Below are 27913 nucleotides of genomic sequence, written 5' to 3'. Positions count from 1 at the left end.
TGAAAAGGGAAGCAAAAGCGTATTTTTATGAAATATAGGTCAATCTCTGATTTTCCTCCCACAATCCATCATTCTCATAATGAAAGCAGTTTCTGATTTTAGTTTTACAGTCCGCTTTGCACTCCTGATCAATGTGCAGAATTCTTTGCTGTTCCATCCATGCAGAAGGAAAATACATCATGTGTGGAAGTGATTGTTAAAATTGTGCATTATGATGTTTAATATCCAAAGCACCGGCACTCCTACTGCGGGGTTGAGCTCTTCTAAAAAGATTACGTGTGGTACATACATTTTCACAGCCCAATATCGCTTCTTTGCAGTGCTGTGTTTTTAAAATAGATTCTACAGAACCTTCGGCAATGTGTGAGCAGTGAAAAAAACACAGAAGCATTATGAAATCCTCAGCACGAAATGAGAAGGAATTGGAAGTGATACTACACTGAGAGTTTAAGAATGTCTGACAAATGTTTAAAGACAATTTCAAGATTTTCATATTTTCATTCAGGCGATTTATGCCTGTGCTGTGTACAGTAGTATGTAAGTTGAGATGTGGTCAATTAATGATGCGCTTATGGACCTTACAGTAGGAATTGTCAGGGAGTGCCAAAATCCCCTCTTTTTCTGGAGAAAGGAGGATTTCCCTGATGTGTTGTGTGGAATGCAGTGCATAATCATATTGTACAGTTTTATAAGAACAAATTATTGTTTAATGAGTTACATGTGAACGGCACAGGAGCAATATCTAGGCTCCAAAGTGCACACCTGCATTGAGGAGGTGAAATACTGGGGGTTCCCTTCAGTCCTGGATTCCTTTACTGTTACTGTTACTCTTAATGCGAGTGCTCGTAATGATTCCTCTGTAAGCACTATCATACACTGATTACTGATACATACACTATACTGTAGATGTATCAGATACCATGTTGGCCTGTTTAGTCACTTTCCAGTTCGTTGAAGATAATCATCCGTGACTGCAAGGCACAGCCAAAGGATGGGTGTAGCAACATCATTATTAACATGGCAGTTCTTATCATCTGTTCAGCCTCTTCTTCTGACTGGAACACATTTCACTTTATTTACATTGATAAAGGTTTAATATTTAGTTGGTATTTCTGTGTCATGATGGCATTCCCTAATTTCTTCAAAGAATAAAGTGAGCTTCAAAGTTTTTGATAAATGTGTACTGTATACACTGTGATCAGAAACAGTCTCAGCCAGTGGTACCGAGTAGATTGTCATTTGAACCTCCACTTCAGAAAATGTTTGACTTAAATTGTCAGTGGTATCCATGCTCCACAAGGTGAGACTCAGGGGCTGATTTTCATATACAACTAAGTTATATCAGTTGTTTGGAAAGAGAGTTAAAATATTGATATCTTGGGAGATAAAGAGGATACTAAGTTGAAGCATGTTGATTATAAAGCCTCGGTTTTGTCGTCTGCAAGTGGTTTCAAAACAGAAGATTCAAGGTTGAAAACCACACTTCTCAACCAAAAATTCATCCTGATATTGCTGTGTAATCTTCAGAACCAAACATGGTGTCTGTTCTGCACATGACCTCAGCCATTGTTCCCAGAAAATTATGAGCACAGTGAAATCAATTGGTCTGAGTCCAGCATGATCTGGGTGGCTTAGTCATCAGAAAGGCAGAGGAGTCAGATTACATGCTCTGCTAATGCAGGCTTCATAAAAACAGCCTCTATAAACCAAACCCTGTTTGAACGCTGGCGAGCCATAAACATCCCGCCTGAGACTGATAAACAACCCACTATTCATTTCTCACCTCTTACAATATTCAATCTTTGGTCTGGACTGAGGTCTAAAATACAGATCAATGCATTTTCAGATAAAGAGTCAGTTCATTTTTTTTATATCTTCCCTTGATAGGTGATGGTATTGGGGAGTGGTAGGGGCTCTGTGTTTATATGTGAAAGGTTACGGGTTCAGATCTTAGATGGGGCTGTGGGCTTGAGCCAGGTACCTTTCTCAGGATGCTCCATTACAGTGCCCTATGAGTAGGTAGATGTAAGTCACTCAGTATAAAAGCACCAGCCAGCTAAACACATAACCACGTGGCCTGTTTTCACTTTTCTGAGCTCCAAAAATATGCTAAAACACTAATTAAGCTATGTGTGAAAACACAATAAACATTTGCTAATGTGCTCTTCGATCATAAAGACTGCAATTAAATGATTGTGAATGCTATCTATTTAGTTAAAAGAGGTCACATCTCCAAAAACATGGCAGGTGCTGTTCACTTTTTCGGCAGGTTACTGATAACTGTGTTAATGTATATCTTAAATTGCTGGAGATCACCTGCTTTTAGTACTTCTAATTATTGATTTCAGGACTCCCTATTTCTAGCCTACAAATATCCGACGTGCTCAGTCTTACAGTAATATATGGCTTCTTGGTGCAGCACAATGAATTATATGCTTGTCATTTGGACGGGCCCCTCGTGAATATAATGCTAGCATTGTTACTGTGCAGCATCAACTCATCTGATGATGTCATTGTTACATTATGCTGAAAGCTCAATGCTTAAATAAGCATTGATTTTGAGTTACCTTCTAATGATTATTACAAAGGGTTCATTTACACAGCTCTCATTACTGCTACTGTGTATCATAAACAATATATCTCAAGTAATGTTGCAGAAAGTGTCGTGGAACTCCACTGCCACTGTGAACTGTAATTAAACTAATAATAAACTAAAATCTAGGTCCAGGAATTCAGGAAATGTAACAATAACAAAGCAATGGAGCATGAGTTCATACAAATGAATGACAAAATGTTTGAATTCACCGCTGAATTTCAATAACATTGATACTTGTGATTTTTAATAAAAATAAAATGGAGTCAAAAGTTAGTCAAAAGCTTTTTTGAATGTCTAAGTGAATAATTATTAAAAATCCTGTGTGGGCTCTTGTGGTGATGATACATTTCTGAAGTAGTTTTTTCCTGCTTTCAGTGACTTAATCTGTTTTAAGGAATAGCCAGCAAAAATGTTTTTTTTTAATAAAAAAGTTTGGGTGTTATCTATCTATCTGTTATCTGTTTCTAATAAATCATGAATTACATACCGTAGGATCAGAACTGAGAGATATATTATTGTATTGTATAGATGTAGTGGGTGCATCAATGCTTGAGCCTGAGCAGAGATTTCTAAGCAGACCTCTCAGTGCATGATCTGACCAAACAAATACTCATATGTCCAGTTTTCACTTTTCTGAGCCCCTAAAATATGCTAAAACCCCAATTAAGGTATGTGTGAAAACACAATAAACACTGTCTTCAAGTGCTCCAGAGCTTTTATCACAAAGGCACAATGTGAGCTGCTTTTTAAGTGCAATCAATTTGCTTCAATGTTAAAGATAGGAGAGATGGCCCATTACTTTCAAAGTTCTGGTTTCAACCAGGACAGTGCTGTTCTTCAGGCAGAGATGATGTAACCAGATTTGCTCCAAGCTTATTTTTAAAATGTCATCAAATGTAGCTAATGGGATTGGAAACTTATTATTGACTTGTAGCGCAAAAAGACACCTTTTAATTAAGAAGGCGAGCATGAAGGTGCTGTAGGCGCATGTTTGTAAATTAGCCCTGCCTGTTCTGAGGCAATGATTTCAGAGCGTCCTGTTCTGTTAGTCAAGCGGCCGTGAAAGAGCTTGTTAGTTTTTCACTTAATAAAAAGAAATTTTAAAAAAGTGCAGCAATCAGGGGAATAAAGAAAACTACTCAAGTGATTAGATAAGTGGTAACGCTTAGCTTTCATTGTTATTTATGTTTTATCACATTTTCAAATGAAGAGTGTTCAAGAATTTCATCCATTTTTACATGTCCTATATTTCTGTAACATTAATGGTATCAAGAAGGGTGGCACAGTGGTGAAGTGGTTAGCATTGCTGCCTGGCAATCACTGGGACCTGGGGTCCCACTCTGCACCCTATGGAGCTATTAGAAAGGGGACGGGAAGTGAAATAACAACAGCTATGGATTTCATTAATCACATGATCATTGTTAAATAAAATTGAAAATACCCGCAGTGATCAATGTATTCAATCTTAATAAAAACGATCATTTCCAGTGGCATCTGACCACAGATGGATACACTGTCAATATTGGAATTGTAGCACAGAACTGGTTAACGTAGACTGGGGGTCAGAGGTCAGGAATGAGTTATTGATACGATCAATTCTATGTGCATAAAGAAAGCCACGTGTGCAAAAAAACAGATTTTCTGAAAGCTACAATTTCTGTTTGCTGATTCAGTTAGATAACATCAGCATCTAGAGTTTATTTTTAAAATGCTGGGGAAGCATATGCTGGTAAACTAAATTGTGCAGAAAATGAAATGCACTGTGAGCCTTCACCATAGTTTAACTTGTGTTCTACTCACCTCTAGGAAAATATATCAGATTAAATTTCCTGTACATTAATGTGTCCAATCTACTCTGTATTTAACATTTTCAGATTAAGTCTTTTATTGCCTTTAAATACAAGTACACATTTTCAAGTTGTTACATTTACAATTTGCCCAAGGTATTTCATATTAAAATCTAAACTGCAATCACCATTGTGATTTTGGTCTTTATAATATTGCGACTAAAATCTCACGCAGTTTCATGCATTTCTGAGCTGGTTGCTTTTTATTTGAAGTTCTTTGGGTCAGCACGTGGGATGAACCCCTTGTGTAACAATAACAGGTTTCAGTAATTGCAGAGTTTTTATCATTTCAGCAGAAAAGCCAGCCTATCCCACATGACACTGAAACCCTGCTTGTTTGAGCTCCGTAATCCATGAAGTAAATTTTGGATTATTTGGATCCCACATCAGTGCAAAAAGAATTAAAGTCTATATGGTACCAAATGATAAAATAACAAATGATGGGTGAGTATAAGAAGTCATTTACAACAGATGGAGAGTTTTTTATTTTTGTTTTTGACAGAAAGGAACATGGAGCCTCCTTTGTTCTGCATAAAGGTGGGCTATGAATACAACACGCTTTTTAAGGCAGATGTACTGTGTGTTATTTTTTGTTTTTGATGGTGTCCCTTTTTGGGACATGAAATTTTACATTCTCTCCTCCCGGATGTTGCTCTCAGCCACTTGGTAGATCAATTACGTTCTGCACTTTTTTATTGGGAGCCATGCCTGTGATTGATAGGAGGCTCAATCAATACCAGAATATCTTACTGTGCCTTTAGTACAGGGGAAGGGGGAGGTACAGCACTGTTATTGAGTAAGATCACCTGATACATGGTTAGAGTATTTTAAGGAAAGCTGGGATTAAAACATAGTATACATTTCTGTTTGTGCTTAAAATAAATATGTTTTCCTCTGTAAATCATGTCCTTTAGGTGCAGCTGTTTATATTAAAAAGCGTCTGTGCACTTGGTACGAGCCTTAACTGATAAGCGGATGCTGAACGATGATTCCAAGGCAGGATTTTTAATAAGATTCCTTTGAGATTCACTCAGTCCTGCAGCATTAAGTGTTAAATTATTTAAGTTGTGTAGCCTTGTGCCAGAAAAGGAAAAGGCCCAATTATGGAAAAATAAATGCAAATGTTTTTTACTTTGTTGGGGAAGCAGTGTTTAATTTTCTTCAGTGATTAGAATTCAAAATGTGTTTAATAGTACAGTACTGTATGTGCTCTCTTCATTACCATATTGCCCAGGCTGAGTCATGACCTGTTGTTTACCTGTGAAGCGGTACGACCTAATGAAATGTCTTTCAAAACAGGTAGCCATGGCAGAAGAGGGGATCATTTTTGTACGATCTTATAGCGTTTAAAAGTAAACTTATCCCACCCCAAAAAACAAACATGCAAAGACAGTGCATTCACATGAGTGAACATGCCTCTTAACATCTAGAGACACATTCATGGAGCTGTAGTCTGGAGGCAATTAATGCTGCCACAAAAAAAACTGACCCAGAAATGATGAACCAATGAATGATGAAACTGGAACAAATGACGCTTCAGAAAATGAATAAAACAGCCCTTGCACACCAAGCAAAGGGACACTTGTGTGAATGCTTTGTTTTAGTAATTGGAATGTGATATTTGAAAAGATTAATCTTTTACAGCACATGTTGTTCAATGATTATACGGATTAGTTAGCATTAATCCAGCCCATTCTAAAATACTTGGCAGCCGCTGTAGTTTATCAGAAGTTGATTCTGTTCTAATCAGCAGTAATACTGACTTTTGATGGTAGTGCTGTTACGTGTCTAAAGTGGCACTAGAGGCAGGTAGACTTCATGAAATGTACAAAGAGATTTAATTCCCAGATGTGGCGTGCTAACACATACCATCATGTTATCATTGCTTTGTAGAGAATAAATCTGAAATGAAGACAGACTAACTCTCCCCCCTAAAAAAAAAATTATTCTCAAACTCTCATCAATCAGCTTCAGCTATAATGTTTCATTTTACCTACGTCTTGAGCATTAGTCATTAATAAACTGAAATGTTTACAAGCAGCACACACAACACAACCGAATGTGCTACCAGTTTCTCTTTAACTGGATGATGGATTAGCCTTTAAAATTAATATCTCCAGTCCAGTTTATAAGTGTTCATTTACAGCTTGTGAATATGGGGTGTTTGTGAGGAAGGAATTTATATGATGTCTAACACTGTTCGTGAAGTAGTTTGTTCAAGCATCAATGCTTTCTAACAGTGTGCCTCAGGAGAAGGTAAGGGATTACTGCATGTTAGTTTATATGCTTCCGAATACATTTCAGTCAGTGAGCACTTGAGTCTCATTTGGAGTCTGCTGTAAAGCACAGGAAATTCTCTTTCATGGCCCTACTCCTAATGACGATGTCATCAGTGCAGTGCCACAGGGACGGGTATTTGGTCAGCTGCTCTTTCTACTTTATCATCAATGATCTAGATTCTGGAATAATGAACTTGTCCTGTACAGCAATATGAATATCTTATTTGCCAACATCTATTCACAGTTTACAGGATTCATTTTGAACTTGGTGTGAAAAAACAGCTAATCTATACACTGTGGGGTTTCCCTAGAGGAAGAGAATGACCTTGATCAGCAGTGTGAGTGCCCTTGGACTGCCCACATTAGCATGATAAACCAAATACAGGATTTGACAATTATTCTTTCAATTGTAAACGAAGCAAACCCATATGCTTTGAACTTGTGTCCTGTCAGAATCTCATCTGAACATGTTGTCTGAATTCAATTCCTAAAGGGTTACTTGCAGGTGTCAGTGAGCCCTGCATTTCAAGACCATAATAGAATTCACAAAGTGATCTACACAGTGCTGCTTCTAAAAGTAGCACGAGAAACCATTAAGCTCCACACATAATTCAAGATACAGGAATTAAAATGTTCTGTAATTCGCCATTGCTTAATAATCAGTTTTCGGATTAAAAATATGGGATGCATATAAATAGACATCTTCATTTTGTTGTGAGTGCCAAGACGTAAAATGTAATAACCATACCACATGCTTTGCTGTGTCGGTTCAAGGATAGCATCTTTTTAAATTTCAGTGTGGCACAGGGAAATATTAATCTTGCATAAATATAAATATGTCCATAGAAATTCATTTTAGACTTAGACATGCAGTGACCTGCCCTAAGTGTAGTAACTTCATTTCTGTTATAGTTTTTAGTTGCTTTTATTTGTTACTGAACTTGGTAGTAATATTCTGGTTTAGTGTCCATTTATGCTGCATTCTCATTAAACTCAACTGATAATAGAACATTATCACATTTCTTTGCTGTCAGCATAATTTTACAGTGTTTTTAAGAATCACACTGAAATACCTGTTTAGTTCCATTGGACTAGACGGCTCCTGTTCCACAAACTTCCTTACAACTATAAAAAACAAACTTGGAAGGTTAATACTGAATAAAGCAAAAAATAAAATTTGCATTCAGCTTTAGGAACTGAATGCCTTATCTCATTTTAAACATTTTTATAACTGTTAAGATATATGCATTCCGGCCGCCTGAAACGACCTTTCCCTTTTTACTAATCATATTTAATTTTCTGTGTTGTTTTAACTGGAAGATTATTTGAAACTGGTTTCCTGCTTTCAGTGTTGTAATCATTACAGTATTTTTTTTTCTTGTGCAGAATAGGATACAATTCACATTTCCATGACTTATGCAGAGACAAAGGGGGCTGTGAAGTTCTTCTGTTGTTCTTGTTTGCCTGTGACTCCACCGGAACAGCTTTAGAAAAAATATCACACTTTATTTTTTATCTGTACAGCACCGCAAAAAGTGCAAGTCTAATGAGCCTAAATATTGTAAACATTTCCTCTTAATTAGAGTCTTTATAAATGACAGAAACACACTTAAGTCTCACTTTCGACACGTGCCTCCAAGTGTGAAAACAGCACTTTTGTGTGCACTTGGAAATGTGGTATTTCTGGATGGAGGAAAATAGAGCTTCAAATGGCACAAGGGTTTACTAATTAAAAAAAAAACAGGACTAATTTTAGTAAAGACTGCAGTTATTTGCCTAGTAGGATGACCATTCATTTAGGCAAAATTAAATAAAACTAAAGGTTTCTAGGTCTTCCCGGCTCATTATTGTTAATGATGCTCTGTCTGTTAGAGCAGATTAGAACTCATTAACATGTGCTTGGTCTATGCAGCACAGCCCTGATGAAAACTGGCCTATTCTACAATCATTGTGCTTAATGAATCTGTGCTTCGGTGAACCGTATTTTTGTTTAGCCAGACTGGGGCCTTAAAGAGATCTCCTTAGTCATCGGCAACGAGGTCAGCCTCAACTGTATTTCCCTGCTCGGGGCGTAACTTGGAGAATGGGAATGAATAAGAGCCCGTCTGAAACAACTCAGCACCAAGATAAAACTATTTATCTCGACACAGAATAGGACAGCAGCTGACCTGATAATTATCTTAATGGGCCCCTCCATAGCGTGCATTATCGCTGTGAATTGATACCAGTTCATGTGTGACTTTTGCAGAGGTTTCTTTTGGGAACATGGTAAGAAAAAAAAATCCTAAACAATATTAAACGTAATTTTTTGTTGGAATTTCCAGATGTGCCTTTCTATCTGTTCTTCCTGAAAGGTGCAGCTCATGAATTCAGTTCACCCCAGGTCTTCCCTGTGCACACAGAGATCTTGCCCTGTTTGGCTGTGTATAGTGCGTACAGCACATGTGTACTGCATCTTTCCCGTGAGCGGCTGCCATCTACAGAAGCACAGCAGCCTGCTTCAGTGCCCATTGGCCAGGGCCTCAGTGGGCTGCTCGTGAGTGGAGCAGGGGAGGGGGGAGGGGCCTGGCACGGCTCACAGGCGCACAAGTGGAGAGTGCTGCAGATTTTCACGGGCAGCAGGCAGGAGCACAGACAGAGAGAAGTGGCTTCTGTCCGTCGTAGACCTGATGTATCGTCTGCTCCTGGTCCGCTCCTACATCTTTTGTGGCTTCTTATCAAATGGACATGTGGATTTAAGTGGCTTTAGACTGCAATTTATTTATTCCAGCCCCAGGATGTGTACTTTTACATCTGGGAACTGACAGCGAGTACCCTAAGACTGTATTGTGATATGGAGCTCCAGGCTGGTATGTGATTTATTTTTTTCCTGTAAAGCTATTAATTTGATTATGAATACTCTTACGAGAGTGGTTTTTTTTCTTTTTATGGCAGGAAAGTCTGTTGTCCGTGCCACTCCTTACATAAAGAACCCTGAGCTGCAGGTTGGATGCTGTGGCATCACAGCGCAGAAGGGATACTCAGGTAGTGGCGTCCCCCGAGCTGACGGGTCACGGACTGACAGCTTCCACAGGTCATTTAGTGTCATCCAGGCGCAGGAGCTGGTGGAATTCAGGTCTGTTTTGACCACAGTAGTGGGCTAGGTACTGATAAAAAGCAATTCAACAGCTACTTTAATAACGAAACGTTAATGAATGGCCGTTTTTTCTGTTTCTTCAAGCAACTGTTGTCAAGTGGTCATTTTCGTTTTAATGACTACAGTGAAAGCCAACCGCTACTGTAAATACAGAGCCCACCACTCACTGGAATTTTGTGCTGGTCTGTTGAGCCTGTATTGCTCCCCTAGCTGTGCTGGGTGCAAATCCTTCAGAGGGGTCTGCCCCATCCCCCAATAACTTCTATAACCTGGGAAAGAAACCTTCCCCCTCTTACAGCGAAGCTTGTGCCGTAGCAGATGTCAGTGAAGGTGGCAGAAACAGCACATCACTGTAGGAATCTACTTTTAAAACGAGTGTAATAGTGTTTTACGTAGTAAGCAAAGGTCATGTTTCATACACAGGAAGTGTCCAGGAAGGGCCAGCGGTTCAGAGCCCAGCGCTGGCATCATGCATCAGATCGGCCAAGGGAGTCTCTGTGTGTGTTGGGCCCTGGACACAGAATCAAACTCCCGGGATGAGGAATCTCCGAACAGCAGCACTATTTGCCATCCTTCGGGAGAGTGTGGACAAAATCACAGGAAGCAGCTCATCAGGGCTGGTCTTCCACTCCACCTCTATTTGAAAGTTTCATTTCATAGGCTCTGTAGAGCAGTCAGGAACAAAGCACATGTCTAGAATTTATAAATCAGGTGGAAAGCATGACTCGTTTTGCAGCTTGTTCTTCAGTACCTGTGTCTGTGTTGTTACCAGTAATTGATCATGGTCAGTCATTTTTACCACCATTTGACCTATTTGGATCCAACATTATGGCCTGTTCCTCACAAGGCTGCTGTACATTTTTCTGTGTGTGAGAAAGGAGGTATTTTTAGCAGTTGTCTAACGGTGGCACTGCCCTTGTGAGTCACGTGACTGTGGAAAGGGAACAAGTGTTACTTTTGTAGAGTCTCTGCAGAGTCGCTGAAGGTAGAGCAGTCAGGGACTAAACATGTCAAGTCCGTGGCTAAGGCACGTGGCCCACATTTCAAACAAGCTTTTGCATGATGTAGAATACAGGCCAGGTGGTCACTGGCTCCTTCAGTGCCCTTGTATAATTATGAGGACAAGAAAACACCCACAGTGGTAATCAGACACTCCGCAGTGGCATGGAGAACTGATAATAAGCATTTCATGTACTCATTATGCTTTTAGAATTGTGAACTGCTCTTGGTTTGAAACAGTGCATGCCAAATGAGTTCCACAGACATCTACAGTACCATTGGTTTATTTCTTTGCTTCATATGCTAATTCTGGCAAAGATCTGATGATTCACTGCCATGTCCTGAAAATATGATTCTTTAAAAATAGCATTTTTGTTTTCTTATTCTACTTACAAATAAAGCATTTTCAGATAATACTGGTGTTAACAGCATTCTAAGGTTATGCTGGGTTTTCTACTGATTGGGGTGGAACATTCCTTTTGTTCACTTTTTAGGATAACACAAAAGAAAAACACCGCATATTTATTTAAAGGTCTGCCTCTCAGCTTCCTAGTGGTTTTCAACCCTGCTATTAAAAATTCAGACATAAGGAATAAAATCTTCCTTGAACCTTCTGCAGGGTTAACTTTGGTTTTGCCTTCTCTAAATAAATCAGGAGAATTCGACTCCTGTACACGTTGAGCGTCATAACAGGATGCCAAGTCACCTAAATTACGTACAGTATCCCAGCAGAGTCAAAACCTCTTAGTCCACAAGCAAGGCCATTCACCCGTCTTGTATGCTCATTATCTGTTGTGTAACGTGTTCAAAGATCAGATTAATGGAGCAGTTTTGAATAATTCATTTGTATGTTACCTTGTTGTGTTTACATGATGCATGCTTTCACCTTCATTACTGAATCCATCACGTTGTTTCTCTTAGCTCTTTCTTGCACATCTTATTTGTCCATTATGCTGTAGTGTATGTAATGTGATACATGGAGGAGGGAGAGATTTCTGCCCTTACAGACACTAATAACATATTGCCTGGGCTTCACCGTCTGCACAAAGTATGAGTGGCTCCAGCATGAGGCCGATCTTCAGAGCAAGATATTTTTTTTGGCTTCAGACTTTGAAAGTCATCTCGGAATTCTCAGCCTAGCGGCGGTTTTCATCAATAAATATTTTTGTTCTGTTTTTTTTTTTTTTTTTTTTTAGACAAGCACAAAAGGTTTTTTGGAAGCAGATTTTCTAACAATGCCATCAAAACAGGGTGGCTTGAAAGAATTTGTCGGCAGTGAAATTTGTGGATGGATGGAATTTTTGAGCCTGTTTCAGTTACTCTCGATGTTTGAAGCGGGCCCTCCGATGAGCAGTGTGCTTTATGTCGTAAACTATGGTGAGCCAGAGCCAACGGAGAGGTGTTAGGGATGCAGTGTTTAATGTTTGAAACTCATTTTTGAAGCTTTGTAAGTTTTTCTTTCAGAATTCATACTGTGTGTAAAGCCTCCTGAAATGTCCTAACTAACAGTGCAGTTACACTGAGTCGTATTAATTGGTTACGCAGCAGAGTCTAGAAGTGTTTCACTGTGAAGAACAAACCCTGAGACACACCTACCTAAGTGTGAAGGAACAAGTAAAGGTTTATTCCATGCTGGATAGAGAAGAAAGAAAACACAACGTTTCCGCTGTGGAGCCTTCTTCTGTAAGCACCTGTAAAGGCTTACACCTGAAGAAGGCTCCACAGCCGAAACGTTGTGTTTTCTCTCTTCTCTTTTCAGCACAGGTATAAACCTTTACTTGTTCTTTTGCAGCCTACGCATGCTGACGCAGCTACCCACCTGAACCACTTCCACCTAAGTATGAATACATACAAGTAAGGAACATCCCTTTTCCTGGTGTTTTCATTTTTCACACATCCTGCTACTCTGTTAATGCCTTTTCAGTAGCCTTTGTTCTTTCCACCTGCTGTTGGAGTTCTGATATCCAGGCCATCAAGGCCTGCAAGGTCATAACTCGCTGAGCATGTTAAAGCCAAATCCAGTTTTCAAATCGTCCAGACGCTGATCGTCTCAATTCTGGTGTTTGTTCAAAGCTATGGAAATGTATGATCAAGGACCAAATAACGTATGAGCTCAAATTAAACAGATACTTTGTTTTCTATCATGTGGAGTTTCATAAAGGCTGAACTGTCTCAGTGCACTGTTTGATACCTTTTCTCTGAAATATTTACACCTGCACATGTTCAAGAGAATGAAGAGAATCTCCGGAAGAATATATTTAAATAAAGTGCAAAGCTACAGCATTAATATTCCGTATGAAATTATAAAACAAAGTGTAATATAACTGTCTGCTTAACAGTAAGGAGCTTTGTGTGTTCCAAGAGAGCTGATGTTAGGTACAATGTGAGTCTCTGTGATAAAGGTGTCTGATTGTAGAGGACAGCAAAGGAGAACCAAAGGTCAGAGCAAACAGGAAATTTGAGGCTTTGAATGCGAGAAAGAGGAACCTTGTGCTTGATATGTTGCGTTGATTGCTTCCTCCTTAAAAGTGATCTGCCAGGAGTCTTAGATTTCTCTGTACGGTAAGGGCACACGTTGAGATACAGAGCCATTCACGCTGGGCAGATTAGCAAGGGGCTGCAGCCTGCAAGGTCTTCCAGCCCTGCAGCTCATTAACAGCTGTGGGATTTGCAGGCAACCCACAATTCTGGCTGTGAAATGATAACCTCTGATGGATGGCAGTGCGATTCGAGGGAATTAAAAATGAAACAGTAATTACAGCTGGGATAGCGCTGTTACTGGACAGGGTATTGTTTCTGCGTGTATCTGTATTTAGTGCATGTATCTACTTAATTTCTCTACTCATTGTAACCCAGCTATTTATTGGTCATATTGAATATCTGATAGTATTTCAAATATTTGTTTTTTAATGCTTTCACTAATGCCCAAAGTTCAAAATAGGATACAGTATTTAGGGTATCTAAATATGTGACGTCTGTCCGTACAGAGGTGTGGCCTTTGGTTTATAAAATATACATTGGCAGGACACAATGGGAACAATCTAATGTGCTGAAACATACAGAAAAGGAAATACAAATGACAAATGGACAGACAGTTTATTGTCCAGTAAACTGTTTCATGCAAAACACGGAGATGCACAGAGAAACAGACTGCTACCTACTGTGCATTGATCATATCCAATGGTAAATAACCTGAAAAAGATCAAAACACCAAACACAAAATGAACATTTACTCTGTTTACAGCAAAAGGGTCAGCCTGTGCAAAGATACAGTTAACCAATTCACTTTAAAGAAGCGTAGGAGAGAGGGTGATGGAGGATGGGTGTCCAGAAATACCACTTCCAGCTGTTCTTCTCCCTGTCCTTATTTATTCCTGAGTATTGTTTCTCTTTTCCCTCGCCAGAACCAGAAGGCGTCCCCAGGACCTAGTCGTTTTTGCCATGAGTATCGCAGTGTCTCCAATGGCCACCGAAGCCGTGTCGCCCATGATCACCACTGTCACTCCCACCGTCGAGCCGCGCAAGGCGGCGGAGGAGGAGGAGGAGGAGGGCAGGGGGGGGGAGCTGGCGAAGGAGGCCGGCCCCGCCCAGCGCTACGACAAGCCCCCGCCGCTGCACACGGGGGCGGACTGGAAGGTCGTCCTGCACCTGCCCGAAATCGAGACCTGGCTGCGCTGCACCGCGGACAGGGTGCGCGACCTCACCCACTCCGTCCACCAGGACGCTCACAACAAGCACGTGGACGTCCACCTGGTGCAGCTCAAGGTGAGGGACAGCCGGGTGGAAAACCCTGGTCCTGCAGAGCCTATAGGTGTTTTTATGAGGAACTGAAACTCCTCAATGGCTCTCAATAGCGTGGTCAGGCTAATCATTGTGTGTGTTTACTCCCACGATAACAATAAGACTTGACTGACCTGTAGCAGTCCTGCTGAGGCAGGGGTGTTTGATGGAAGATTTCATTCTGTTTTGGGATTTTATTTTCTAGATGAATAGCACTAGGGGGTCGAGTCTGAGAAAGGAGACCACCTGGGAAAACCAGCTGCTATACTGAAAAGAAGAATAAACCAGTCACATCCTCCTAATTAACTCTGAGATGCTCATAAACATGCTCACCAGTGGCATATGGATGCTGTAATAGTGAATGATGGGAATAGTGTGGTCTGGCAGCACAGAGGCATAGACTGAATGCTCTCGATGTGGAACTGAATAAAAAAAAATCAGAAAGAAATTAATTACATGCCTTTTCTATTTCTCGTTCTCAGCTGCAGCTCACAGGAAATGCTGATAATAGCCAACTGACAGCAAATACTGAAATACTAATTGTGTCGGTTTGCAAGTCATGCGTAATTGGTTATCCACTGTAGGTGACGCCAGCCTCAGTCACTGTCTTGCCTGGAGCGTGGTGCTTAAGCTCACAGGTTCCTACAGGGTGGGTGCATCAACTGTACCAATAATCATAATCGGTTGCATTCAAACACGTAAATTTGGGACAGCGTACATTCTAAGAGAAGCGACTGATGGTAAAGGATGTATTGCATCCAGTTCAGATTTCACAACCTGCTGCTCCAGTCTTAGAGCAGATTCACAGTTTAAATCATTTTAATTCCAAATGGTCAAACTGAAGAAACACGGAACAGATAGATGCCTCAGTTGCTGGTGGGGTATTATTTGTGGTTATGGGTTAAAAACTCGAGATCTGTCAAATTCTCTTGTTAATGAATTCCCTGCCTCATTTCTTACTGTTTCTCCTATCAGACATTACACACTATAACGTGTGTTTTATCCGGATTACATTTCGCCTTGTAAGGATAAAAAAAATCATATATTAAGTTTCTAACTATTTTCTAAATTTTGATTAATCTTTATGGAACTGGTTAATAATATTTGAAAAACACCTGCAGTAGCAAATGCTGATCCCAGCAGATCATTTCGGCGGGTGTCTGAGTCTACTGCAGTGGTATATTTCTTTCCTGTCCGGTGTTTGAGAGCCCAGGCAGCTGACTTCTGAGCTGCCAGTCTCTGCTTATTGTAGAAGCCTATTAGTATTACGTTGAGGTTGTAATATGTAAAGTGAGTGTCTTATTCTTGTGCTATGCACTGACTGGCAGACACCACACAGCCCTGATTCTTTCTTACCTCTGTCCATGTCTCCATGTTTTTACAGCCATGTGAAGAAACCTTATTGTGATTTAACACTGTGTTGAATGTGATCTTGCTCTCTGGACCTCAACCAACAGCCTTAAAATCGACAACCTGTAAGGATAAAGAGTACTGATCAATAAAGAGGTTTAGGTGATTTCTAACCCAACCTGAAAACAACTATCTGCACTTTTGGCTGTAGTTCTTTGGACCCTGCAGTGCTAATGAAACTGAAAGCAAAATATGTTACGGACAGATACGAAGAGGTAAAGACAATGTAAACACTGAAAACCCTCTACTGAAGCAGGCTTTAACTGATAGTGAACATTGATGAGTATACATCAAGTCTCAATCGATTAGTTATTGTGATATACTCTTTTCATATTCTTGTTGAAAACCAATCAGATTCTTGCAATCCAAATTTTTATATTTAAAAAATCCCAATCACAAAACTGACACCAGAGTTCCAACCTGGAAAGTCAATTAAACAATTAACCTACCTTTTAAATAAAACAGATGTGTACAGTATCTATTTAATTAGACAATTGCATATATATGTAATTTATCTTAAGGTTTTTAATACTTGATTACACAAGACTTCAAAGTCTGGTTAGAAGTACTGTACTATCATTATGCAGCTAATTATATAATTAGAATAACCAAATGAGAACATAAGTGTGGCAAAAACTAGAAGACATTGGGCCTTCCAGGAACTGAATTTGATTACCCCTTTATATTATTTTAGAAAAATAATAAACACCGCATCAGTATCAATCACCATATTATTTCAGCCTAATTAATATGATATGATAAAATCAGCAGATCTGGAACAGACCTAAATTTGGAACAGATTGTGACTGCCCGCCACACTAATACTAAATTCTACCTGGAGGGATGTCATTACAAATCGAAGTGAAGGATATCAGAGTCAGCTGGTTAGCCGGCCAGAATGCTATCCAGGGCTGCTCTCATTTTGTGAGACCATTTCGTGGAAAATTAATATCTTCGTCTTGCACAGGGGTGTACTTTGAATTATAATGTTATATAATATAATATATTATAATGTTTCTTTATTAGCCCTATACAATTTCTTGCATTAGGAATTTGTCTTTTCGCATACCCCAGCTTTTTCTCCATGGAGACACAGACACACAGACAGGGAGAGAAGCTGGGGGTCAGAGTGCAGGGTCGGCCATTGTACGGCACCCCTGGAGCAGTTGGGGTGAAGGGCCTTGCTCAGGGGCCCAACAGAGTAGGAGTCCTCTGCCAGCTTCAAGATTTGAACTGGTAACCTTCCAGACACAGGCGCAGATCCTGAGCCACGGAGCCACCTCTCCGCCCCCGTGTGCCATGGGTTTCTGTCAAAGAGACGCTCCGTGCCATTTTAATGTATGTCAGAAGCAAATGCCTGGAGATGCCTCTTTTTCCTTCATGCTGTGTAATATCCCCATAGCTGTCAATGCTGCGAGAGTGATGGTGGTAGCATCTTGATGGTGAGCTTGTGCAACAGCACTGGAAGCAGTGGTGCATCTGCAACAAATGAGTCTGACTGATAATCCTCTTAACATTAAAAATGGAAGAACTCCAGTAATGATTCCTCCTCCCCGTGTTACAGTTTTTCCAGTAAAGTGCAGTAGAAAACAAGAAAACTATTTGTTTTTGAAAAAATAAAACTCTCCATGGACGATTCTGTAGTTACTTTGATACAGATCAACATTCAGCTCATCTTGTCTACCTGCTCAGTCTACCAGAAACTCATAAAACCAGCACAATGCTGTACTACTCCCTGAGTCATGCTGTAGAGTTCCATGTCATGTGGTCACCTGAGACGGTAAATTCATGTTTTTACTGCAGCACAATGAGAATTCCCAGGGACCCACAAAGATCATGGTGGGTTTAATACCTAAATCAGGGGTCTCCGTCCCTGGTCCTGGGGATCCCCAGTCCAGCAGGCTATCCAAATCACCCTAAATCACCAATTACTAAAGACCTGGAACACTTTCACTGTGAAGAATTAATCATCTGATATGTTAAACTAAGTGAATTACTCATGTTCTTCTCTGGTCTGACATGTATTGAGTTTAACTTGACGATCCTCACTCCATTCTCTGGTTCTCTTGCTTCTTGACTCCTTTATGACTCCTTAATTGAATCTTTTAGTGACTTAATATGTCTGAATTACAACTGTTTATGAGTCTATAGTTACTCAGGAGTTTGAGTTTTCTATAAAACATTTAGGATTGTGGCTCTCAAGGAACACAAGTGAGGAATACAGTTTGAGCTAATGCAGTACAATGCAGTAATGCAGTAAGTTGATCTTCAAGGATTCAAAACGTTGGAGTAGAAGTGGAAATGGAGTCTGGCTCCTGTCTTTTCCAACCTGTTTTTGAGACTGTACAGTGCAAAGACTGTCTTTAATTGACCGTGTTCCTTTTCAGTTGTAGATCAGTAGGTGCAGTTCTGTTACTGAAATGTCAGAGCAGTATGTTCAAAGGCCTCTTTGCTGTTAGGCCCAGCTACATTCAATTAATATTTTAATTTCAAAATAAAGTAAATGTCTGTGTTAGAAATCACTAATTCAAAATTAGTATCAGGAATGGTCTCCCATAGAAATTTCTTAATGAACAGAAGAATAGGTCTGTTGAAATTTGATTTTATTTTAGTGTAACTAGACTCTTCATGTTACTAAACCCTCTTAAGTACTCATTACTCCAGAAATGCAGTGTAGTGTGTTTGCAACACAAACGGGCAGATGTTTTTGGATTAACTTGGATGTCAAGCGTGTTATTATGCACTCTGTAATTACTGAAATTCCTACATAGAATATGACAGCAAGATATGTGATGCGCTGAACAGTGTGTTTTGATTTGCTTGTGAAAAATATAATTGCATCTCCTTTATTTGTTGTCTCCAAGAAACTCCAGCTCCATCTCCAGCTAGTCTGCTCTTTCCCTCACGTCATACAGATACTTGATGAACATTGACTCACATAATAGTGTGATTTCCTGTGACACACAGTTAGCTAAACCACAATGGCTCATGGTGTGTTTTAGAGGGAGGTACTGGCATGATGTATTGTACAGCATCCTTGTTGATATCTTCCAGACTGCTGGAAGCAGACGATCTCCCAGAGCCACAGGAACAAGCTGTCTAATGAAAAAGATTCATGCTGACAATGTCTCTGTCTGCCTTGACTGTAGCAGAGACGTCAACACTATTGGTCAAACACAACTTTCTGTTCTCATTAGTTGTATCAAATACAGTATGTATGATACTGAACAGGTATGGTGTAATTTAATTTCTAAATTACATATTTTTTATTTATCAAGCAAAATGTTCTGTTTGCCAGTGCCTTGATGCTGAGAAATGATTCCAAATATTTTCATTATCTGAATGTTGGCCTGGATTAATGCACACTGGGCTAGTACAGTAGTTGGGGATTATGTCATTTATTTTTTGACCTAGTAATTTAGGCATTACCTTTTTTCTAAATTCAGGCCAATCATTTTGGTATACCCACTCGATATGGAATAGCCAATTATATGTTTTTAACCTCACACAGGGTGAATGAGGAAGTGTGGGGAGGCTTTTCTGACCCACCCACCTTTTGAGCCAATCATCTTTTAACATGTCACAGGCAGCACCGCCCCTGTCCACTGATTGGAGAAGAGGCATGTCCTTCAACAACAGAACCACAAACCTGCAAGGGCCTAGGACACCACAGGGGGCACTGAGACTCCCTGAGTGACACACTGAGAGCCCTGATCAACTGATACCCCCTGCCTGCCCTTCACTGAGTACGGCCACATGGGGATTCCCAGTCGATGTCAGCCAGAGACATGACCCAGTTCTGAACCTGTGGCAACAGAGCTCAGTCTGTAATCAGGGAACATTTTCTTTCTGCTGAGATTTTGAGTCACTGTCTGGCAGAAACAATGCTCTGCTGGCTTTCAGTCACTCGGAAATGTGAGAAGAATTTGTATTCATGCTGTTTAGTTGCCTTTTATGTCTGAATATGCTTCTCAGTGACGAGCAGAATTGATTTTCTTATCATCTTACCTTAGCTGAAGCGAAATTCGAGCACTGGCTGATGCCGTGTTTGAGTACTTCCCATTAATTCCTAGAGCAGATAAGTGTTGGAGTATAAAAAAGATTTGATCTTCACAAAAAATGAGAAATTGTCGTGTGGCATGGCAAAATGTGTTGTTATTGAAGAAGAACATTCGGAAAAACAGCTGGAGATTTTGACAAAGTGGATATTATGTGAATATGAAATGTTAATCTTGAGAGTCTCTCCTTCTGAGACGGACTAGGAGTCTGTCTTTGACTGCCATCATGGCAGTTTAGATGACTTTCATTTTAGCTCATTTGTTAGTTGTGGTGTTTGCTTTTCTGTATCTGATTATTATACTATTGGAAACGAAGTCAGTGATCTATTTACTATTTCTCAGAGTTAACCTATTTAAATATATCTTTGTGTCTTGATAATGACAGGGGTTATTAACAGAGCCTTTAAAATGTGGCTTTTAAGTGACATTTTTTTTCTTTTGTATTGCACTTAACTAGATGCAAACAGTCAAACTCCTATAACCAGTCACTGAGGTCTATCAAGAGCCAGATGCAGTTTCTGATGTCATAACTTCAATTCCAACACTTGTAATTCAAGGGAAGTGTTCAAAGGAAGAAAAAATACGGTCTTTTGAATTTGGTATTTCATACTCCTGTTTAAGCACAGTCAGTGCTTTCTGTGCCAGTTGATGTAACAACAGAAAATTCGGCAGAAAAACATTCTTCACATGCAGTTTGTGTTCCCTGGGTGTAAGTACAGCTGGGTAGAACTAGACTCTTAGATGATCTTTTCCAGTAAGTTACAGTAGCTTGCCTATGGCTGTGGGCCTGAGATAATTCCTAAAAGTGGAGTGCCATCTACTGGATAAAATGTGAAAAGCCAAATGCTTGGAATATTTCTATACACTTGAGATGAACGTGCTTTGGATGAATAGTAATATTTTATATATTGTTTTTCAAAGAAGCTGTTGCTTATTCTATTTCACTATAAACTCTTTTGGATTTCAAAGACTTAAAACATGAATATCCTCACATGCTATTATTTATATTTGTTGTAACAGTTAACTGCCAGTTCACTGCATTTTGCAGATATTCTGCAAAGATTTTGTTTAAAGTCTGAAAGAATGCCTTAAAAAATTCTGATGTGTTTGGAAATGAAACACAAATTCAGAACTACATATAGTATAGTATTTTTCATCTTAACTGACGTATAGTATACTATTTAGTATTGTAGTACTAAGTATTACTTGACATAGTAACTCATAATATACAGTAAGTGCCCCTGGGGGCTGTGAAATGATGAAAACAAACCCTTAGAGTCATCGTTCTGTGTTATTTGTTGGTGGTCAGAAGACATTAATCTGGGTCCCAAAAATACAGCTGCACTCAGTGTTTCACTGGGTGGAAAGATCTGGCAGCAGCGGGAGCTGACTTCTTCAGCCTGACTTGATGCTATTTTTGGATATGAACTGTTAAGGGGCCTAAAGGCCCATTCCTCAGTCAGGACATATCTGGCTGTTAACACTGTTTAACCCACACCAACAGCAGTGTTCCCACACTGTAGGCAGCTCCAGGCTGGGATGGGGCGGTGCTCTTCCCTGTGGAACAGTATTGTCAAACCGAGGCCGCAGTGTGGTGACAGGAGACGCTGTGCCATAGGAGGTGTCATCCTTCAAATGAGATGCTAAAGCAAGTCTGGACCTGGTGGTCTTTGAAGATCCCATAGTGCTGTGACAATTTGCAAGAAATGCAACAAGGTCATGATATCCTATTCGTAGGTTTAAGTGGAGAGTTTTGTAGTTTTGTAGAACTATTTGTAGGAGTTTTGTAGAACTATTTGTAGTTCTAAAGTACAAATATGACATTTTTAAAGGAACTTGTAGTTTGAAAAATAAACTAGTAGTTGAGACATATCATTTTGAAAGGGGCAAGTTATTTGAATGGAAAGCCACACATGCTGTACATACGGATCTCCACATTGCTGGGGCAGGAGGAGGCTGGAGTTTCCACAGCCCACAGATGGCTGGCTGTACAATGCAGGCATGTGCAGAATGCAGAATGGGAGCAGTGGTGAAGACTACTCTGTGACTGTGGCCACATGGGGGGATTGGCATTTATACAGCTCTGACCATCAGCCCTAAAGCAACAAGATGAACATAAAATGCAATCAGTCAGAGGCTTTGATCTGTCTGAGACATCGGCCCAATTTCCATGGGTTGGGTCCTTTTTTCTGTCTTTCGTTCTGAGGCTGTGTTTTTGCAGAGATTGTGGGAAACAACTAAACAGCTGAATGTTCTTTCTTTATTCGTTTTTTTTTTCTAAGGCTTATAGGTCAGTCCACAGCTAGAGGGGCCTAGCAGCTGCTCATATGAATTTATTTATAATGATGTAACCGCATTGCCTGGGAATTTGGTTCTGGAAGCTAGATCTGTCTGTCAAATGGCATGGTACTGGAAGAAACTGGCACAAGCAAGAAAGGGATAAAAGAAATCGCTCTGTTTACAGTGTCTGCAAGACCAAAACACATTGGCTTGCAGTTCAGGCAAGGATGATTTTAGAATTATCCAGTGGACTCTGGCGAGAACTGGCTCAGTGCAAACCCCTGTTGAGCCAGGCGACAAAAGGTGGGCATGTCTGTACACAGAGGAGCCTGGAAACAACAGGTGACCAATCCAGACCTGCAGCTGTGCATTGTGCTCTTGATCTGCAAACACAAAAGCAGACGTGCTTTCTGTATGTCTCTGGAGATGTAAAAGTACCTCTGAGTGTTAAGGAAATCAGAAAGCCAAGCTGAGTGAAGGTGTGGGTGGACGTGTTATTTAAAAAGGGGAGAAAGCTTGTGAAAGATATTGTAGGAGGTGGATATTTCAGTAGACTGGAAGAAAAGGGCAAACCGAAGACCTTTCTTTTAGCAAGGCATAGTGTTATGACATAGAGATGGATAAGCAGCAGACAAAAACTCTTAATATCCAGCTGCAGTCAAATTCCACAATTGCATGACAAGGGATGAACATCTTTAGCGTTTAGGTTTCCTCTTCTGGAGGTGCAAGAAGTGTTTTTTTTTTTCATTTCTCTTTGGATTTCCTGTGTGGGGCTGTTTTGGAACATTCATTGGTGCAGCCTGGTAAGGAACACCCCACTGTATTTTGGACAGAGGTGTTGCACTCAGTGGTGGTGATGCACTTTATCCCAGCACACAGGTCGGGTTTCAGAATGACCACCGAGCTGAGTCCTGATTGCTGTAAAGCAGTAAACCGGAATAGCCCTAACCTAGACCTTGATAGCAGTAGTGCCTTTGGGTTTCATTCTACACTGAGCTATTAATTTCTTCACTTACCTCTTTCATTTAATTGATTACAATAGTTTCCCCAGGATTTCAGTAGGTGAAAAATTAATAACATTTGTAAAATGAGTCACGAGTTTTGATAGCCCTTTGACTTCATTTTTGTTTTTGGTAACTGGTATAACTGCGGTATTGAAAAAGAAATCCAACACCTGTCATTCTCTTATTTGAGCCCTTGCTTTGAGCTCTATAATTGGACGATAATTACTTTTTCTAGTTAAGGTAGATGTCTGGGAAGCTTAAGGAAATCAGCCTTGTGATAAACGTTGTCATTAGCTGTTATTGTATGTTAATTATTTAATTGACATGAGCATCATTTCTCCACTCAGTGGGGCTTCTGTAATGGTCTTAATAATAGCACATCTTATTACCTATCTGGTTTTCAGCAGCATTTTATGTGCTTCATAATGCAGAGACAGGCAAAAAACTAGTGAGCCTATAAACGAGCTCTCATGAGGTAAATATGTCTCTTAAATTAATACCTGGAGAGTGAAGGTTTTATTCCACTGCTCTCCTCAGCTTTGTTACTCACATCAGTTCATATTTTCTATTTATTTTGGTACATGATAGGAAAGCTTAAAAATGTATCACTAGATGTCATTTAAGGGTTTTTTGACATAGTTTAACAATTACTAGCCATCCCCAGATTCCTAATCTTGGTCTGTGTCTTTAAACATTTACACACCAGGTCTAGTATTTTCCAGAATGTGTTGTAATTTCATTCAGCAGTGTATCTACAGTAGAGTACAGGGGATTCAACTGGTTGCTTGTTGATGTCTGTTGAAGTGGCATGCTTTATTTAGCATATTAATGTGTTACACTTGGCCATTAGTTCCACGACAAGGATTATATCCTGTTTTGTTTTGTTTTTTTCATTTTTAATACCTGATTTGTTATGATAGTGTCTCCCATCACAGCCCTCAAAGAAAGATTCAGTGCTTTCATCTTTCATCCTCTAGAATCTATTCTGCACTACTGTTCTCATGTACTACATGTGTTTTCTAACACATCTGATTCTCCTCCAGCAGTTGTTCTGTCTTATATTCTCTTATATTAACAGGGCTGTCCTTCAGTGTACTCTAGGCTCATAAGGTCAGCCCAATACTAGGTGCTCTATTGTACCTTAGTACGCTTTATAACGAAGAGTCAGTGTGGCTGCCCTTGTGCATTTTCTTTGTTTTGAAGGGCATTCCGTTTTTCTGCAGCTAAACACAGAAACCGACAAAATACCGCGGGTTTCTGTCTCTGAGCTTGGCTTCTGTCTTTCTTGTACTGGCGACCCAAATGAGCAAACTTCAAAGCTGACCTCGCCTCTCTGACTTCACGAGAGGCACTGGGCAGCTGCCTGGGCACATTTGACTGTAAGTCACTGTGAGTGTGATTCAGTGAGCATTCTGACTGGAGTTAGGTCACAGCCTAAAATATCCCTGCTAACTGTCGTCAGACCAGCCCAGTAGGAATGCCGGTGCGAAGGACAGGGTGCCTGTCTCTGTTCCCGGGAAGTGAAATCCAGGTCAGTAGGTGTGGAAACCCGGAGCATGGACTGTGGTGTTGATAAGTCTTATTGTCATAAAAGAAGAGACACATGTATACTTTATTTTTTATTTTTTACACTCCCAAGTACAACAGCTATCCTATAACCTACAGAAATAAACCAGACAGCCAGGAGCGCGTCTTGCTGTGGCTGAATGTTGCATGGGAATAATCAAGCGGATTCACTGGTTGTAATCAAAGGAGTGAGGTGCGGCTTTCATCAAAACTCTGAAAACATTCACAGCAAGTGAAGGACTTCTGTGTGCTGACTCTTTCCTTGATTGGGTAAGTGATCGGAGATGCAATCAGAGCTGTGAAACGCAATGGGCCTTGAATGTAGCTCAGTCTGGTTTCTCCTTCGAAATGCTTTTGTTTGTTCATCATTCAATTGATAGTTCATTGACGATAGGCCTGTCCTTGTCTTTTGCTACATGACTTTTGGATATTCTGTTTTCAAACTGTAGATGTAGCAATAGCATGCTAGAGGTAATTACAATTCTTGGTCTTTTTTTTTCTTTCTCATTTTTGTTTCCATTAAAGCCCAAAGTTGTTTGCAGTTTATCTCACATATAAGGTTAATGATTCCAAGTTAGGTCCTTCCCATGCGCATAGCTTTGCACATGTGTGTGTGTTACACAGCCTGTTACTGTTGCCCAAACATTTGCTGTGTGGGTGACAGCTGGATCTCGTTCAAACTCTCGTAAATATGGACAATTCTGAAAAGTGTATTCCCTGCAGACCTTGTTTTGTTAGTAATGGCTGTGATAAGTTGTCTGCTGCAGGGTATTATGAAAGTGAACAGGTATGGGTATGCATTGTTGTAAATATTTCTCACTATTAAAATCTCAGCCTAATTTTGTTCTCAGTTTGGTGGTGGTATAGTGTAGTGGGTAAGCTACTGGGCTCTTAACTGACAGATTGTAAGTTCAGGTCTCCACTGTAAACCATGCTGTTCTTCCTTGAGTGAGGTGCTTTACCCCTGTGCCCCCAGCTGTGTAGGGGGGACCAGCACTGCTGGGGGTCCTCCTATGTCACTTGCTCTCTAGTCCACTTAACACTGCGGAATGAGCTCTTGCCTGATGAGCCACTATACTCTGGTGTGGACTTTACCTTTTTATATCACTGTTTAAAGCACGTGTTCTAGATTCTAGAATGCTATATTACTTTGGAAAGAGGAAGTTCGAGAACCAAGAGCATTTTCACTGTCATTGTGTTGTTATTCAGCTACAGTGTCCATGCTTTACAGTGTTTGTCTAGTGCATTGAACATTTTCCAAACTCATACGTCGTGTGATCTACTTTCTTTCTCCTATAATATATTTAGTTGTATCTGTTTACCATTGTCTGATGACAGTGATCAAGTGAAATGGTTACTATATTGATAGCTGGGCCATTTTCTTTCTCAGATGTAGCTGTTTGTTGCAGCATCTGCATATCATAGAAATCATTGTTAAGACAAGCCACCCTGTTGTTTGGAGGCACTGAAAATCTCTCAATATTGATAACTTCTTAAATACAGCACTCCTTCTGAACCTGTCTGGGAATACTAGTCTCTCACCTTTAACCCCATATGTTTTTGAAAGGCAATATATTTGCAGAGTAAAAAAAACATTTTAACATTCATACTAATATTAAGGAAGAGATGCTGTGGGACTTTGGGACTTCATACTAAAGTATAAGGCATGATGATTTATATAATGGTAAAATGCAGTTCCACTGAATTACTCCAGTGCCAGGCCAGCTCTCAGGATCCACAAAGTGATCAACGGTGATTAGCTTTCTCTTTCTCTGTCACAGACTTTCACACATTTTCCAGTCTGCAGGGAGACAGGGGGTGACATCTGGTGATTTCTGGTGCATTTCCCTGAACATCAGTGGAAGCTTCAGTGCTCTGCTGTACACAACAGGAGGCTAAACAGAGCTTGACGGAACATCTTGTGAGCACTGAGATATTGTGACAAGTGGAATTACAGGAACAGAAACTGCTACCAATTAGAGCGAGTGAATGAAGATGCATTTGTCACAAACTAAGTACTGAAGAGTACTAATAAGAGCTGTGTTTTCAAAGATGCAGAGACCACCCCGAGATAAAAGCTCAAAACAAGTAAAGTCATGAAAGTACCCTTTATACCTGTGCCATTCTCTGAGATGTAAGGAGTCCTTTGTGGTTAGAGACTTAGAGGCAGGCGTTGGTCTGCTGACATGGTGTCCAGGGAGTAAACAAATGAAAACACATGGGATACAGTATCTGTGTTGTGTGTCAGCATTCACCAAACTGTGGAACACTCTGCTTAACTAGTGCTGCAGCTGTGGTGCTGTAATCACATTGCTATCACGGGGTTAAACTGATGTCCCCAAGTAAGCATGTGAAGCACATTTGAACAAAATTGCTTTTCTAAATAAGAGCTTCAGAAAGCCCACACTCTGGAAAAGAGTCACAAATTTGGATGCTGATGTTTAAGAACACGGAATTACTTTAGTTGTTCTTGTGCCTTGTGGCTTGAGCACAGTGCTAACTGCATTTGTCCTTAGATAACCGAATCCTGGATGGTAGTGTCTCCATTAGCCATTAGTGAAGGGGATGAACGTGTTTCTGTCATGTTGACTGGTGGTGGAAAGCTCACCTGAGATTAGATCCATCAGAGCTGCTTAGTCCAGGAGCTGGGTAAAGGGGATTTGAGCCTAAAGTGCTCTTGTTTTCTCTTGTAATAATTCCCAATTACTCAGCGGCTGGTAGGATATTTCCTTTTAAACTTGGATGAGAATGAAGGATACGAACGTTTTTTTTTCGAAGAGATAACAGAAAGCAACCTTGAGCCTTGGATTATTATATACAGTACTAATCGATGAACCGAATATAAGCAGATGGTCATATAGGAACTTGGCCATTTGATCTGATCAGTGCCCTGCAAGTGGAAACTGGCATGTAGTTTAACACCACCACACAAGTGAAGTGGTGTTAATGCTTTTAAGA

The 27913-nt window shown here is 40.1% G+C and overlaps 1 protein-coding gene across 6 annotated transcripts in view; it reads left to right on the top strand.

Moving 5' to 3' along the window:
- Positions 1-27913, top strand: part of akap6 (A kinase (PRKA) anchor protein 6) — a 125680-nt gene that overhangs the window by 4736 nt on the left and 93031 nt on the right. Inside the window, exons 1-3 of one of the 6 annotated variants that reach the window (XM_015350176.2) lie at positions 9346-9571; positions 9657-9746; positions 14262-14622. In XM_015350176.2, the coding sequence (XP_015205662.2) occupies positions 9712-9746; positions 14262-14622 (396 nt within the window). In that variant the 5' untranslated portion in view covers positions 9346-9571; positions 9657-9711. Of the gene's footprint in view, positions 1-9345; positions 9572-9656; positions 9838-12666; positions 12712-14261; positions 14623-24841; positions 24921-27913 lie in introns of those variants that run through there. The other 5 variants (XM_069193037.1, XM_015350179.2, XM_015350177.2 and 2 more) reach the window with 5 other exon arrangements.

The sequence above is a fragment of the Lepisosteus oculatus genome, chromosome 8 (assembly GCF_040954835.1).
Source record: "Lepisosteus oculatus isolate fLepOcu1 chromosome 8, fLepOcu1.hap2, whole genome shotgun sequence".
Lineage (NCBI taxonomy): Eukaryota > Metazoa > Chordata > Actinopteri > Semionotiformes > Lepisosteidae > Lepisosteus > Lepisosteus oculatus.
The sequence above is the reverse complement of the archived record's forward strand: the minus strand, read 5'-3'. Positions and strand labels throughout refer to the sequence as shown.